At 30.4% G+C, this 16867-nt stretch overlaps 1 protein-coding gene across 1 annotated transcript; it reads right to left on the bottom strand.

The window, feature by feature from the left end:
• Positions 1–346: 346 nt before the first annotated feature.
• Positions 347–1966, bottom strand: LOC109242886. Its single transcript, XM_019409763.1, has one exon. It carries the CDS (start codon positions 1472–1474, stop codon positions 707–709), a length of 768 nt encoding a protein of 255 aa, XP_019265308.1. The 5' UTR covers positions 1475–1966; the 3' UTR covers positions 347–706.
• Positions 1967–16867: the final 14901 nt, after the last annotated feature.

Raw genomic sequence — 16867 nt, 5'->3', positions numbered from 1 at the left:
AGCACCGGTGTTCCAAACTCCAGTATATTATACTGGACCGATATATTATACTGGAACTTCAGTATATTAGACTGGAGTTCCGGTATATTATACTGAAACTCCAGTATATTTTGCTGAAGTATTTTTTCGAATTTTGAACAGTATTTTCGTTCAAATTTATTTTACATGAAAAATAGCTAAATTTCGATTACTTTTAAAATTAAGCTATTTTTGAACGACTACTTGTAAATCTGACTATTTTTTAATTTCTCCCCACAGAAAAACTACTATTGAAGTACAATAAAGAAAAATGGAAAATCGGCTTGTTCTTTTGTTTACTCCTATTAAAATAGGATTCAAAATGATACAATATAGAAACTGGCCCCAACTAGTATAGTATATATAAAGTAAAGATAACGCCTCAACGAATATCAATAGTTGCTTCATATTTCCTTGGTTGAATAATTAATGAGATAAAATTAACTCAGGTGTATATCAGAGTTTAACATCAAACTCCAGAATTCAGATTGAGTATCAAATAATTACTGATTTTTAAGAGAAAAGTTAACTCCAATTTCTAGCCTCGGAGAACATTCGATTCTTCTAATATATGACTTTCACAGTTTAGGTTCCTATTTTTATAGTGTCCTTTCTGGTTTTCAGATATACAAACTACGCTACCATTCACAAAACCTAGACGGGCCAAGCCGCCGGAAGTTTCATCGGTTTATAGAGCGGGTAACGACTCCTGCCGCCATGAGAATTCAGAAAAATCCAAAGGCTCCGGGTAATCAAATAACCCGCCAAACGTCACATAGTCACCGTTGCCGTTCACCCCGTCATTATCTCCTTGCCTGACCTCGGCGGCCATCCCGAAGTCGAACGTGTCATAATTAGGCATTTCATCCTCAAATCCCACCATATTAACCAATTCAGCAGCCTCCGGCATGGAAGTTTCGGCGTGAACATGTTCATCTACCGGAGAAAATGTCGGCGGGAGACCAAGCTCGTCGTCGGAAGCCTCAAGGAGGTAACCGAGGTCCGGTCGAGAGTCGCCCGACTCTGATGACGTCAGATCTAGGACGGTCTGAGTATCGAGATGATTCGAGCGGTGAAGGATCTCCTCCTCAAAGCTCTTCATAACAGAGTCGAGATCCTGAATCTCCGGTGGACAATCCGTCAGAGCGTCAGGCTCATCTAAGATGTCAAATATATCTTCTCTGATCTGCTTAGCCTCCGGCGAGTCCAGGTCCACATCTGTTTCCACGATATCCGTTTCGTGTGGTTCAGAACGCCTGAACCGGTCCGAACCGGACGAGTTAAGACTCACTTCCGACTCCGAGTCGACTCTGTCAGACTCGGCCGAAGCATGACTCGCATCTACCTCTGTGTTGACTCGCTTTGACTCAGGCGAGTTATCAACTGAGTCCAATCCCGACTCAACTCGGGATCGTTTGTTACTGTTATTATTCTCGGGATTTTTCAACACTTCCATATTGGAGACAATAAAAACAAGGGATAGTGAAATTTTTCTAAGATGAGAGATTATAAAATTCGAAATAAGACAATAGGGTAATTAGAAATGAGTAGCTTATCTCTTGGAATAATATAAGGAGAAAAGTGGGTTGTGGGAAACTACAGTGAGCTAGTGTGGTAATTTTAGGGCCTAGAGAGAGAAAAAGAAATAAAGCAAAAGACGAGCTAGGGCCTAGAGAGAGAAAAAGAAATAAAGCAAAAGACGAGCTGTTTGCTTTTGGTAGTTGGATGTTCCTTGTTTTTTTGGTTATAAGGTAGAAAGAGAGAGAGAGGAAAATAATGCGAAGCAGTGAAGGATATAATGAAGGGAAAGATAGTTTATATAGTGGGGGAGAATGGGAGGGAACCAAAGGGTGACAGTGATAAGACTTTTATTTAGAGAGAGAGAGAGGAGACAAAAGATGCTGTTTTCAGGTTAAGATGCAAAGGTGTGGAGAAGTGGAGGTGGCATTTATATAGTCAATCTAAAAAGATGGGGATTTTTCTCGATACAGTTTTTTTTTGATTAATTATTATTATTTATAAAGTTCTTCTTTTTTCTAGTAATGGATGGAGTGAGAGAGAGGCAAATTATTTTAATTAATTAAAGGAGGAAAAGTAGGCAGAGATTTGAGATGGAGAGATGTGGACAGGCGCGTGTTTGGCGGTTTCTTATTTTAATAATACTCCATAACTCATCTTTCTCCATCCATTCCTCCTACCATCACGTTTTCACGGACATCTTGCCTTTTTCTTTTTCTTTTTCTTTTTTTTCTTTTTTCTTTTGCTTTATTTAGTTGGATTTGAATTTCTCTTTTTCCTGTCTCATCCATTTCTGGTGTCCATTCATTTTAATTTTTATTTCAGTTCCGCATTTCAAGTCCGTCTCCGGGCCCACCGTTTTCGGGAGAAAAACGATGACGACTTGTCCTTGGGCTCTGTGCAAGCTGGCTCCCACACCTTCAGCTTCAACCGGCTTCTTCTGATCAGTAGGTATTAATTCTTCCTTTTTTCTTAAAACTTTTTAAATAAATTTGATTTCTTGTTTAATGACGTGTTCTTCGCGCTTCCTCTGATTTTCATTGGTTGCTGACTTCCTTCTTCTACATTTTCACTTTTGTATTTGCGTGTTTCTCTTTTATCTGCTCCTCCTGTCAACTGATCCGGTACAGGAAAAGAGAAATTAGAAAAGAAAAAATGGTGAAATACTGTATTTGCTACGACATGTCTCAATCCAAACAAATTGAAATTTTCAATAATTATAGTATTCTATTCCCTCCGGTCCAAAATAAGTGATTTTTTGTTCTTTTTCTTGTGATCCAAAATAAGTAATTTTTTCAGATTTCAAGAATAAATTAATTTTTTTTTCCTACATTGTCCTTGAAGTAAATGGTGTTGGAATATGTGTTAGGAGTGTTTATGTGAGATAGTAAAGGTTAATATGGTCAATTCCATAGTTAATTAATGTTAAAAGGTGTATTTCTTAAATTTGTGTGAAAATATCCAAAAAAATTACTTATTTTGGACCGGAGGGAGTATTAAATTCACTTTATGTCATACAAATAAAAAATATTTAAGGTTCTGTATATTTTTCAAATATATAAATTGATTCCTAAAGGCCTAAACTTCTTGAAAGCATAAAACTCACTGTAAAGGGCTAATGTTTGAAAAATATTGTCGACTAGACGACTAATATGTATTGCTTGTATAGATTTGTTTCTGTCAGTATGCTCTATATTTTGCTAAGTTTGCATTTGAGTCTATCTCGTTCTCTTTTAAAATTCTCACCAACAAATTATGTTGCAAATCCGATCCAGTGAACGACGCAACCTGCTAAGTTTCTTAATCAAAGGTCGCCAACAAAGTGTATATTTACTTTACTTAACAATTACTCAAATTGGAGATGGGCTTATGTCCTGTTTGGCCAAACTTCTTCAATTCTAACAACACTTTTTTTTTTTTTTCAAAAAAGTGCTTTTTTTACAAAGTTGAAAGCTTAGCCAAGCTTTTGAAAAAAAAAAGTGCATGAAGCAGAAGCAGTTTTGGAGAAGGAGAAAAAAATAGCTTTCTCCAAAAATACTTTTTTGAAAATCAATTTTGAGAAAAATACACTTAAAAACAGTTTTTAAAACCTTGGCCAAATACTAATTGTTGCTCAGAAGTGTTTTTCAAATTAATTAGTCAAACACATACTGTTTCTCACCAAAAGTACTTTTAAAAAAAACACTTTCGAAAAAAATACTTCTCAAATTATGTATATGCTATTAAACTAGTTGGAATTGAATCGTGATTGGTGTAACAAGAGCTCAAACTCGACGTGATGTCACAATAATCAAATGCTTTAAGTAACTTAAATTAAGGTACATGTCTTACAAAAAATAAATATTCATGCCATCCACGCAGCAAGCATATTTTGGTTTTATCAAAAGGAAAAGGCCGAAGACATAAGCGCCTCCCCGAACTTATTTATATTTTTCACTTTGATACCTCAATGGACTCTCGTGCCTATTAGACACCTTAATCTTAGTAAATGTGTGGGATTTTTACCTAGGTATACTATAATAGAAATTTATTTACTACCTTTATTTAGGTTCCTTTTAATTACTTTATATACCTATATTTATTAATTTTATACAAAACCATAAAAAAGAGGAAACGCAACATACCTTAAATATAGCATATCAGTTACACATAATCCCCCACATTTAAGATTCTCTTCCTTTTCAAAAGGATTAAAAAAATATCTTCTCTCTTTCTTTAACAATTACCCAAATTTGTACTTACCTACCGTAAGAATTCTCCCTTATCCACTGATGCCTAAAATTTTTCTAGCCTAAAAATCTCGCTTACTCACTCCTCTTCCAAAGCTTTTGATATGTGATTTCTCTAATCATCCACTGTTATCCCCACAAAATTGCAGTTCTTTCTTCTTCTAAAGCTTTTGATTTTCGATTTCTCTCTTTCAATTATCCAAATTCTCAAATATAGAAGAAATTCGAAATTTTGCTCTACAATCAAGTTGTGGGTAAGTTGTGGATACAATACTAATACAAGTATAATACTATTATAGTAAATGTTTAGTGTAGAGTTATTAGTGTAGAGTTATTGAAACTTGAGGAAAATGAAGAACATAATTGTATCACAATTTTTCAGAAATGTATCGCAATTGTATTATAATTGTATTATCATAATTGTCGCAGGAATTGTATTACAAATGTATGATAATTGTACATTCATTGTATATTGTTACGAACAGTTGTGAATTCGTGACGAATTTCACAATTTGTATCACAAATATGATAATTGTATATTAATTTATCAGTATTGTATTAGGTATTATTTTGGATATTAATGTACCAGAAACAAGTTAGATACAATTGTGATACAAGTATGATACATTTATGTATTAGGCGTTGATGTGTCTGATACAATTCAACTATAATTATGATACAGTTATCATACAATTTCTGAATATTTTTTAATAATATAAAGTTGTAGACAATGGTAAAGAGAGAAGATGGAGATTCTGGACGTAGATTAAGAGATTTTGATTTATTTTTTTTTTAAAAGGAGAGAGAAGAGAAGGGGAAAAAAGGAAAGGATGTAATTGAATCCCTTAATTGAAGGCACTAATAATGGGGTAGAAGCCTTTTAAAAAGCAATGTATACAAGTTGTAAGAAAAACCTAGATACTTATTAAAAACTGCAAAACATAGAGAACATAGGTAAATCAGTTTCTAATATAGTATAGCTGGGTAAAAATCCCCAAATAAATGTATACCTATTAAACATCTCGTGCATATATATATATATATATATATATATAAGATGTAAAATTAATTTTGTATTTTAAGTATATATTGTGTAACTTTTTTCTTGTTAGAATGTATTGGTAGTTTGATAATTTACATGGTGCATTTCACATAGCTTTGTTGATCTTTTGAACAGATGAGGTCTTAACTCTTAAATATATTTGTCTAGTCAAGATAACATATTGTCTGAGATCATAGGGGTGAAATATTGTTAGTCCTCACCAAATATTCTTACTGATATATAGGGGTGGAGCTAGGAGTTCGAATTCGAATACGGTCGAATGAGTAATTTTTGCTCAAATAACATAATTGTGTTAAAAAGAATTCACTAAGTATGAATAAATATTAAATTTAGAAGCCAATTATATATTTAACATTTGAAATCGTTCTAACCTCCGGAATTCATAACGTTAAAATCTTGGTATCCGTAATACAATGTCCTTTTGACGTAAAATAGGATGTTATCAAACCAATTGGTTGAAAATATTCGATGAGAATTTGTGAGTATTTAATCATTTTTCGAATAGCTTATCGTGTATGATAAATAAAAAGGTGATTCTCAATCTCTTTTACTCTCCTAGATATTCTTTAAAGAGAATGCTGTTCTCAAGCTTGAAGTAGTTGGAATTTACAACTCTTCGATATTGGAACACATAAGATATTCTAAAGTTCTGAATAGTTTCATTTAGTTTTGCTACTTTTAGTAGTCTTAAACGAACCTTGACCTTTGGTGAGACGGGAGGAAAAGAATCAGTTGAAGTTTGCAACAAGTGGGCAAGATTTTAGAAATTGATTCATCCAAGTCATCCTTTAATGTTCGGTATGGGCAATATAAGTGAAATATTAGATTTATTTATACTGAACGTGAACTTTATTACACATTTTAACTTATTATAATATGTAACTTTTTATTAATTAAATTACCACTATTGCATCTTATACATGATCTAATAATTACTCCTTCGGTTCTTTATGTGCTACGCTTTTCTTTATCAGTTTGTTCTAATAAGATTGGCATTTTCTGGTATTAAATGACAATTAAACTTGTACATTTTTTATTTTACTCTTAAAAATTTGCATTTCTAATTACAAAGTTATTATACTATATTTTAATTATTTTTTAAAAAATTTCATGTTTAGTCATATATCATCATATAAATTGAAAGAAAGGGAGTTTATTTAAGTGATTGAACAATGTAAAATTTATTTAATTTGGTTAGCGATAAAGTTGGGTGACCGTTTTCCTTCTTTCTTTTTTTTTTTTTTTTTGGCGTGATTTTGTCGTTGCTGATAGGAAATTTCCATGTCTTTTCTACCAAAGCATAGTACACAAATTTAAAAAGAGGAATAACGTCGTACAAAAACCATTTATGAATAAAAGGGGTGAGTAAAGATTAAAAATTTGAAGCTTAGACTAGAAGAAATGCTTTTTAAGCGTACGAAATAAATCAAACGGTACAATCTGAAATTTCAGTTGAGCTACGTGTCACGCTTAATTTGGCGGGTCCAACTTTGGTGTTTTGCCTACTGAGTTTGGTCCCACTGAAAATTCCTCACCTATTTTAGGGGTAATATCTCTATTCGTGGTGCGGTGCCCCCACTTGCCATCAATTTATCAGTGGCCCCATGCTATTATGAATCATTAAAACGAAGATATGACAATGAGGTCAATTTTTCCATTTGGTTCCATCGGGCTTAGTAGGTGTTTGGACATAAAAATTACTTTCTCCGTTTTAATTTAGATGACGTATTTTTCTTATTAGTTTATTCCAAAAATAATAATATATTTTTACAATTAAAAATAATTTAACTTTTAACTTTTCATTTTAATCATTTTATCCTTAATGAAAAGCTTCTATAACCATGCAAATGTCTCAGCTCCACAAAACTTTTACTCCTTAAGCTTTTAAGACCACAAATTTTAAAAATCTCCCTCTTTTCTCTTAAATTCCATGCCGAGTCAAACTATCTTATCTAAATTGAAACAGAGGGGGTACAATTTTTGAAAAATAATAATTTTTAGAGTTAAGTTGAAAAAATATTTCACTTTTGTGAGTAGTTTTGAAAATTTTAAAAATGTGGTCAAAATTACTTTTTGATTTTTTCGAAAAATCTACAAAAACTAATAAAATTTCATAGACAAACAGGTTTTTTAGAAAAAGAAAAAAAGGAATAAAAATCTATGGACAAACGAGTCCTTGTTGATCTTGGGGTCCTTTGTATTTCTTATCAGTGACAAAAATATAAAGGGAAATACCAGGAGTTCTTTAGATATTTTTATTTGCATAATTTCTCATAGGGTTAAAAGATATTTAGAATGTATTATTTTAAATCAAACGTATTAACATAACTAAGACATATTTATAAATATTTGAAATTATTTATATTGATTTTCTTTACCTGTCCTGCTTTAGTGTAGTTTGTATGAATTCTAAGAGATCACAAATCTTTCTTGACATATTAATGTGTTTTATTTTTACATCGTCCTCTTTTAATATTGTTACTCATCATGATTTAAAATTTGTTTTTGTTAATTCTGGTGAGTTTTTAAAAAGAAAATTTAATTCATAGAGGGAAAGGAAGGAAAAGTGAGAGGGAATTATAAGATGGAGAATTGAACCTTTACGAACAAAATAAAAATAAATTTATTCAACCAATAATTACTAAGATTTTCCTAACGAGTTAAATTTCAACTTTAAGGGGTCATTTGGTACAATATTCCACCTTCTATATGAGATAGTTAATTTTATTATTTAAGGGCTCGTTTGATGCGGAAAATAAGAGTTAATTAATAACGGGATTTAATTTGAGATGAATTTATCCCACGTTTGATTGGGATAAAATTTCGGTATAACTAATTCGGAATTAGTTATTTCGGGGTTGTAATATTATTTTTTATTTCGATGGGAGGGTGGGATAATTAATCATGGGATAACTTATTTCCCAATCAAACGATTGTTTAGTTTAAAAATTAGTTTGGATTAGCTAATACCCCAAAATCAAATATGTAATAAAATTAATCTCAAATTTTGTCACGAAATTATTATTTTTATCTCATATACCAAACGATGCCTTTAAAGTAATTTAATGGAAGTATGGAGGACGTGATTCAAACAGTAATCCCAAAAGAAAACAGGATAGTTGTGGAAAACCACTAAATCCAACCCGTCAAACAGCTCGGGCCAACTGAAGTGCTCACTCGACTTTTAAAGATCTGATGGATTACGCCGCTGGTCAACGAATTAGGCGCCGAATATACTATCGGCGTAATGTTCTAGCAGAGGCAGATGTAATATTTTGATATCGAGTTTGAATAGATGTACGTATAAACTTATATATATTAAATTATTAATTAATAAATATAAACTTATAATATTTTAAAAATAAAAAATTCAATATTTAAATTTTTAAGAACTAAACTAATCAAATTAAAATGGTGAATTCGCATTTGCGTACTGATAGCCTGGCCGAGATTTCTTTTTTTTTTTTTTTTTTTCAAAAATATTGTTTTCTGAAGCGAACGTATTTGACCAAACTTTTAAAAGGAATAAATATTTTTAAGTAGAAGCGAAAACAAATTTTAAAAATGGAAAAAATATTTATACTCAAAACTACTTTTTCATATTTGAGAAAAATATTTTTAAATAAGCTGATTTAAAAGCTTGGTTCAAACAAGCTAAATAAGTTTCTAGAGGGCTGGTGGCTAGGGGTGTTCATAAATACCCGAAAAATCGAACCAAACTGAAAATCAAATCAAACCAACCAAAAAAATCGATACTTTTTTGTTAGGTTTGGTTTTGATTTTGAATTTTTAAAATCGGTCAAATTTGATTTGGTTTTGGTTTTAATAAAAAAATAACCGAAAAAAAACCGAACCAAACCGATTATAAGAGTAGCTATTTCAAATTTATTATTACACCTATATATATATATATAAATTTTTATACAAAGTTCAAATATTTTATGGTGAATGTTAATCGGTTGCACTTTTAGTACAGTTTTTTACCTTTATATTCTAGTTTGATTGGTAGTTTTCTTTTGGTAAGTGTAAGAATCCATTTCATGTAAAAAAAAAAAATTATTTTTAATTGAGTACTTAAACTCACTATTTGATTCAATTGTCATCAATATATTTTAGTAAATAATAGATTTCTCAAAGGGCAATTGATTTGATAGTGTTATGTTGAAAATATGATCGCCGGAATGTGTATTTGGTAGTGTATGTCTTATATTTAAGAAAAAACTGACAAATAACCGAAAAAATCGAAAAACCGAATTAACCCAACATATACCGAATCGAGAAAAATCACTTAATTGGTTTGGTTTGGTTCTAATATTTGAGAAATCAACTTACTTGGTTTGGTTTCTTTTTAGGGAAAAAGCAATCCAAACCGAACCATGAACACCCCTGCCGATGACTTTTAAAGAGAGAAAAAGCCGGATCAAGATCTGTGGCCCATGGATGTCGCCACGTGTCAATACAAGATCAGCACGTGGCGTAGCTGCCTAAGTGCATATAGAGCCGCTAGCTACACCTTCTCGATAAGATGACATTTTTATTTTTTCTAGTCAGTATCGATCCACAATAAGTTATCAATATACTTTTAGCATACCCGTTAAGAAAATATTAAATTTTATATAAAAATACTTAATATAATTAAATTATTTTTAATTAAATTTAATATGAGGAATAAGAAAACTTTTTAGGAATATGTACATAAAGGTAAATTTATAAAAATAAATTAAAGTTTTTCTTAATTATATAAATGAACATTTATTTTGGATCAAAATAAAAAAATAAAATTAATTTTATCGTGGACCGGAGGGAGTATTACTTTTCTTAAAGCTTTTTTTCCCTCCCCTTGCCCCACCTAAAAGGCTTTTGGCAAAGCCGACACTTGCTATTCGATGCATTTTATCCGCATCTAACTTTAGAACTGGTATAGGGTGGGTTCTGAGTTGTAAAATGGAAAAACTATAGGCAGGTGAACTGGTATGGACTATGAACTCTTTCCCCCTAAAATTAACTCATTTTTAGTAACTTATCTAAGGTACAACGGATTGAAGTATAATTAACCTGTTTGTGATTTGATTAACAAGTTAGTTTTGAAATGAATCCTCAAATTATTTTGGATAAAAACGAATAAAACAAGTATAACTCGACGGATTAGAAAATGCTTACATCAAACATGCAATTTTAAATTTGGTGATTGATAATTATCTTTTGAAATAATTTAAACAAAGTATTCCGTAATAATTTACAATACAATAATTTTCACATTATTTTTTAAAGAACAAAATAAAAGGATATAGGTTAGATCATGTTAAGTATTTTGAATACCTTAACCAGAGGTCTCGAGTTCGAGCCCTGGGTATGAAAAAATCCTTGGTAGGGAGCGCTTCCCCCCGAATGGGGCATTACGCGGCGCGAATCCGGATATAGTCGGGCTCCAGTACGGATACTGAACACCGGGTGGGAAACCAAAAAAAAAAGTATATTGAATATCTGACTAATCTCCCTCATTTTACACACAACCAAATAGTGTCACCCAACCCCTTAAACAGCATCGTGGCCTACGTTTGACCATTATCACAGGGGTGTATATGGATCATGTTGGTTCGATTTTTATGAAAATCAAACCAAACCAACTATATCGATTTGGATTGGTTCGATTTTATTAGATTTTTCGGATTTTTCAATTTTTTTTTTACATAAATATATTTCAATCTTACTTGGTTAAAGTTATAGATAAATTTTTGATAAGTGAATGGAGTATATATGTTTAGTAAAAATTTAAAAATTTGACAAACATATGATCTATTAAAATATTTTATGGGAGAATTTTTTTATTAACACATTATAGTTATTTTACAGTTGTTTAACAATGATTTTTTTATTAATCTACACTTTCAAGGTTAATCGAATTTATAATGAAACAAAAAAATCAAAATGATACCTTAATAATATTATATTCTATTTAATTTTAAATTATCAAAATACCATTTCAAATTCGTAAAAGATATAAGAAATCTTGACATATGATATTGAAGAACATAGAGATGATTGACGCATTTAAGTAACACTTGTCAAAAAAGTGATACAACCTATTATTTATAGTAAATAAAAATAAATTCATCGTAGTTCTATTAAATATTACACCGCATGAAGGATCTCAAATATTTCTAATTTCTTTTTACAGAGAATTCAATATAAAATCTTAAAAATATATATAAAAATTATATATTTATATGTCGGTTAGGTTCGGATTTTTTTTCTCAATACCAAACCAAACCTAATCGGATTTTTTAATCGGTTTAATTTGGCTTATCAGTTTGACGCGATTTTTTAATTCGGTTTGGATACCCCTAATTATCATATGAAAATTCGGAGCAAAATTTTTATCCAAGTTAGCTCCTTTTTCTTGAGGGGGGGGGGGGGGGGTTGGTTAAAAATATCAGTCGACCCTAGAGAGAGGAAAAAAAACAGTAACTAGTTCGTGTGGTCGTAGTTAAAAGGCATGAATTATATATTATATGTAGCTAGCGTTTTGCCATAAATTCTTAAATTTATTTGTAAAAATTTAATTTGGGTGAAGTTTGGTTTGAAGATGAAAATTTGTTTGGACATAATTTTTGAAAACATATTTCACTTTTTTTGTTTGAAAAAAAACATGAAATGTGACCTTTATCCGTAAGTTCTAAAACTATCAAAAATACCCAAGAATACCAAACGAACAAACTTGCTAATCATGTATATGCAGAACCTTCACTGATGTGATGCGTTATCATTATCACAAATTATGGTCCTGAACATAGATAAGTTTGGCACAAAATTATTATTTTTATAATAAACTATATAATAAACAATCCCAAAATAATAACATGATATTTTAATATCAACTGCTAATAACACAATTCCTAGCCATTATAGTTCATCAAATTGCAATAATATTATAAGATCCATCGGTCCAAAAGAAATTGATAGTAATTGGCCTGTGGATTAGTGGGTCATAATAGACGGTGGATTTTTTTATTAATACAAAAGTTTGAGATAATTTTTGAAATTGTTAAAAAATTCAGCGGTAATATTTTGGGCCAAAAATAGGTCTAGAGCAAGTTTTGGATTCGAAAATTTTATTTTCAAAATCTGCCAAAATATGGATAAAATCTATAAACAAACATGTTTTGTCAATAAAAATTTGGAAAAAACATGACAAAATCTATAGTCAAACGGGACATAAAAATAAGGATGATAGAGAAAATGTAAAAGAAAGGCAATTTTAAATTTTCTTTTAATGATTCAAACAAATTTTACAAGTATTTCACGATTTTTGTTATGCTTGAAAAAGCCCCTTTGACATTTAAACTATGTCCTTTTGACTATGACACTATTTTAATAAGTATTTTACACGAGATTAGTATAATAATACAAAAGATCTGTAAAATAAAATATAAAAAAGTTGTGAAATTATTTATCCATTCAACTTAATACATATCTATTTTCTCTTAATTCTGTCACATCTACTTTCGAGCAACTAACAAAAATAAAATATCAAATATAAATAAAGTACAAATTCATAGTTCAAGGGTTAGAGCTGAGATCTACCACTTCCTAGTTCCCACGTGTCAAAGCTTCGTTACCATGAGTTCCAATTTGTTTTGTTATTTTTTGGCCTGTGTTTGGTGATCAGGTCTTAAACCAGCGGAGAAGCAGGTGTAAAAGTTTTTGAGTTTAAGATTTTAGTTTTTTTAAATTAATATATTTAAATTAATAATTTATATACATTCAATAAATTATTTAAATTAAATATATAAATTGAATCAAAGCTACTTAATATCGTCGAACTCATAGTTTCGCCCACGCCGTTGGTGATTCAAGGAGGACGTGGAGGATATTTAGAGCCTGTTTGTCCATAATTTTTTTCTTTGTTTTACAAAATTCATTTTGAAACTATTATTTTATTATAAAATTGACTGAATCTTTGATTTTTTTTCATGAATATAAGTTTCAAATTTGGAAAAAGTGGTATTTACTGTTTTTTTCAAGTAAAAAAATTATTTCTTTTTATAAAATTCCATTATTTTTTCAATTAAAATGATGGTTCAAACATAATTTTAAATCCCAATTTTCTTTTCAACTTAATTCCAAATACTCTTCTTTTTAAAATCACAATTTTATGTCAAATGCCTACTTATACTTCAGCAACGATCTTTTAAACTAGGATGGATCAATAGATGTTTTGTTCATTATAATTTTCAGTCTATGTTAAAATTTCAATAAAAAAATTAGAGATCTGAAAATAAAATATTAAAAAGTTATATTTTTCTTTTTTAAAATTGGAAAACATTATGTTAAATTATTTCTGTAACCAGAAGAAGCAAAGCGTTAGGTCACGTGTTGTAGGTGGTAAAGTATTGACTTGTCAGTTGAGGTTAACTGATAGTCACGTGCTCTGTTTCGTGGGTCTCGCGATGCCTGATGCCATCTAGTGTACCACTTTAGATATTTTCTTGCGCACATTAAATTACATTACTAACCCTGACATTACTCTAAATTTCATTGCTTACCAACATCTTTTATCTACTCCGCTACCAATTTACATTACTGTCCAACACGTTACTCTTATTTTCATTAATCTACGCCACTGCCAATGACATAACTGCCCCACACGTTACTCTAATTTTCTTTGATGACCAACCCCTTTTTCTAAAGTTTACTCCACTACCAAATTACTATAGTGCCCCACACGTTACTCTAATTTTCTTGAAAACAATCTTTCTCTAATTCGGAAACTTTAGGTGTCTGCTATCTCCCATCAACATAGGTTGGATTCGAAAGCTTTCCCTTAGGTTGGGTCTAATTCATAGAGGCCGAATATTTTGTGGGCGTTTGGAGTTTGGACATAAGAATTGCAAAAATATTCGGAAAAAATAATATTTTTTAAAAGTAAAAATAATATTTGAAAATTAGAGTTGTGTTTGGATATGAGTATAATTTGGAGCTATTTTTAAATTTTTGTGAGAGATTAAAGTGAAATTTTTTTGTAAAACAGTTTTTTGGAGTTTTTCAATTTTTTAAAAAAATTCCGAAATACAATTTCAAGTGAAATTTAAAAATTTCATGAAAAAACACTGATCCCGAAAAAAGTGAATTTTTTATGGCCAAACAGGCCCCTAAATAGAAACCCGTACTTTGACGCACTTTAAATTTAGTGATGGAGCCAAAATTTTAAAGTTATGAATTCGCTATTAAATATTTTTATATATTTAATAATTTGTTTCAATACAAATACAATGCTTAAGCATAAAAAATTGTGTTCGACCGAATTTGTAGTTGCTACACTACCTCCGCCCCTGGCTTTAATAGTCTGATTTGCTCGCACCATCGTCATATAAGATACGCCATCAAAATATAGGTATGGTGAATGCTGAAAAATGTTTGTTAAAAGTTATTTTGTTAAGTAGAGGTGCTTAAATGCCAAACGCAAATTTTGAGAACGACTTTAACTCGATGCAAGTATATTTGTCAATTCAGGTATTATGATATTTCCTAAACCTTTAAAATATACAAAGACTGAACAATTAACTCATTGCGTACGGCATCTTCAGCAGTAGCTTCTTGACTGTAGCATAAATTAAATTACCTATAGCATAAATTAAATCACCTAAGAAAAAGAGTAAGATATCTGGCTCTTGAGTATCTATATCGTGTATACAATATATTGAATTTATCTTTATCATTTTAATATTGCTTATAATTTGCACTAGACACTAATGTTGTATTCTGGTTTTTTTTTTCCACTGAAGTTAAGAATAAATTGTATGTTACCAACTTGGGTGTTCAAATCCAACTGTAAAATCGCACCAAATTAAAAAGTTAAATCAATCGATTAAAAAACTTGATTAAATTTGGTTTGATTTTGTTTGGTACTGAGTAAGATAATCCGAACCAAACCAACATATAAATATATAATTTTTATATATACATTTATAACTTTATGTAAAATTTTCTTTAAAAAATATTTAAAAATATTTGGGATCCTCTCATGGAATATACTACTATTTAATTGAACTATGAAGTGCTTTTATTTTTATTTACTTTAAATAATAGATTTTATCATTTTCTTATCAAATTTTATTGAAATGCGTTAATCATCTCTTTGTTCTTTCATATTTTCGATAATTTAAAATTAAATAGAACATATCAATTTTAGGTATCGTATTGGTTTTTATGTTTAATTATTAAATTCGTTAGTTTTGAAAGCGTGCATCACCGAAAAGTTATTGTTAGACGACTAAGAAAATAACTATCATGTGTTACTAAAAATATTTTTCCATAATAATATTCTAATAGATCATATGTTTGTCCATTTTTTTTTAACTTTTGCTAAATTTATTTTCACGTATCAAAAACTTTATTCACAACTTTAACAAAGTAAGATTAAAATAATATTTATGAAACGAAAAAATAAAAAAGTATAAATATCTAATAAAATCGCACCAATCCAAGTCGATATAATTAATTTAATTTGTTTGATATAAACCGAAATAACTTAATCCATGTACATCCCTATCAACTAGTATGTTAATAATTTGCAACCACTAACATGTAATCCACAATCGGAGGTTTATAGCGGCTGAACGTGGCTACTGTTCTATCCTAGTAATATAATTAGCTATATTAAGCATGAACAAAACCAAAAAAAGCCGCAAAAATATGAACCAAAACTTAAAATTAGCCAACAAATGCAACATCCAAAAGGGGAAAATTGATTGACTATTTTATATTTCAAATTAATTTATAGTTTCTCGTTTTTATAGCATTCTTGACAATGAACCCATGCCTTGTTATACGGCATACGGGCCTGAAATAGTAAAAAAATTTGCCTGAAGTGTAGCACAGTTTCATATATTTTTGCATGAAGTTTGGCCTGACTTGCAAAGGCAATCACACAAACTTCAGTTCATAGTGCAAATGACAAACTTCAGTTCAATAAAACAACAGCATGTGTTGGCTGAAGTTGTTTGTAATTGCTGAACTTAAGCATTCTAGTAGCTGAAGCTTTGTTCTGTATTTGCTGAACTTCAGCATGTTTTAGATGAAGTTTTGTTCTATATTTGCTGAACTTCAGCATATATTAGCTGAAGCTTTGTTATGTTTGCGATGAACTTCAGGGCTGAAGTTTGTTTTGTATTTGCTGAATTCAGCATTCTAGGAGCGAAGTTTTTGTTTATATTTGCTGAACTTCAGCATTCTTAGAGCTGAAGTTCTAAAACAACAATGACAAGTTGTCATTAAGATCCAGTTGCTAACTACTATTTATTGTATATTTTAGCCTTATAAAAGTAACATCTTCACCTAATGCACATAAAATCAAGTCGTGCCTTCATGTTTCAGTAGCAATTAAAATTAGAATTTTCGAACTGGACGGTCCAGAAGCTAATTCCTAGCTGTAAAGAGCTAAAATAACAAATATAAGTTGTTCTCTCTCTCTCTCTCTCTCTCTCTCTCTCTCTCTCTCTCTCTCTCTCACACACACACACACACACACACACACACA

The sequence above is a fragment of the Nicotiana attenuata genome, unplaced genomic scaffold (genome assembly GCF_001879085.1).
Source record: "Nicotiana attenuata strain UT unplaced genomic scaffold, NIATTr2, whole genome shotgun sequence".
NCBI classification, from domain to species: Eukaryota; Viridiplantae; Streptophyta; class Magnoliopsida; order Solanales; family Solanaceae; genus Nicotiana; species Nicotiana attenuata.
Note: the sequence above shows the minus strand (reverse complement) of the source record. Positions and strands in the feature narration are given on the sequence as shown.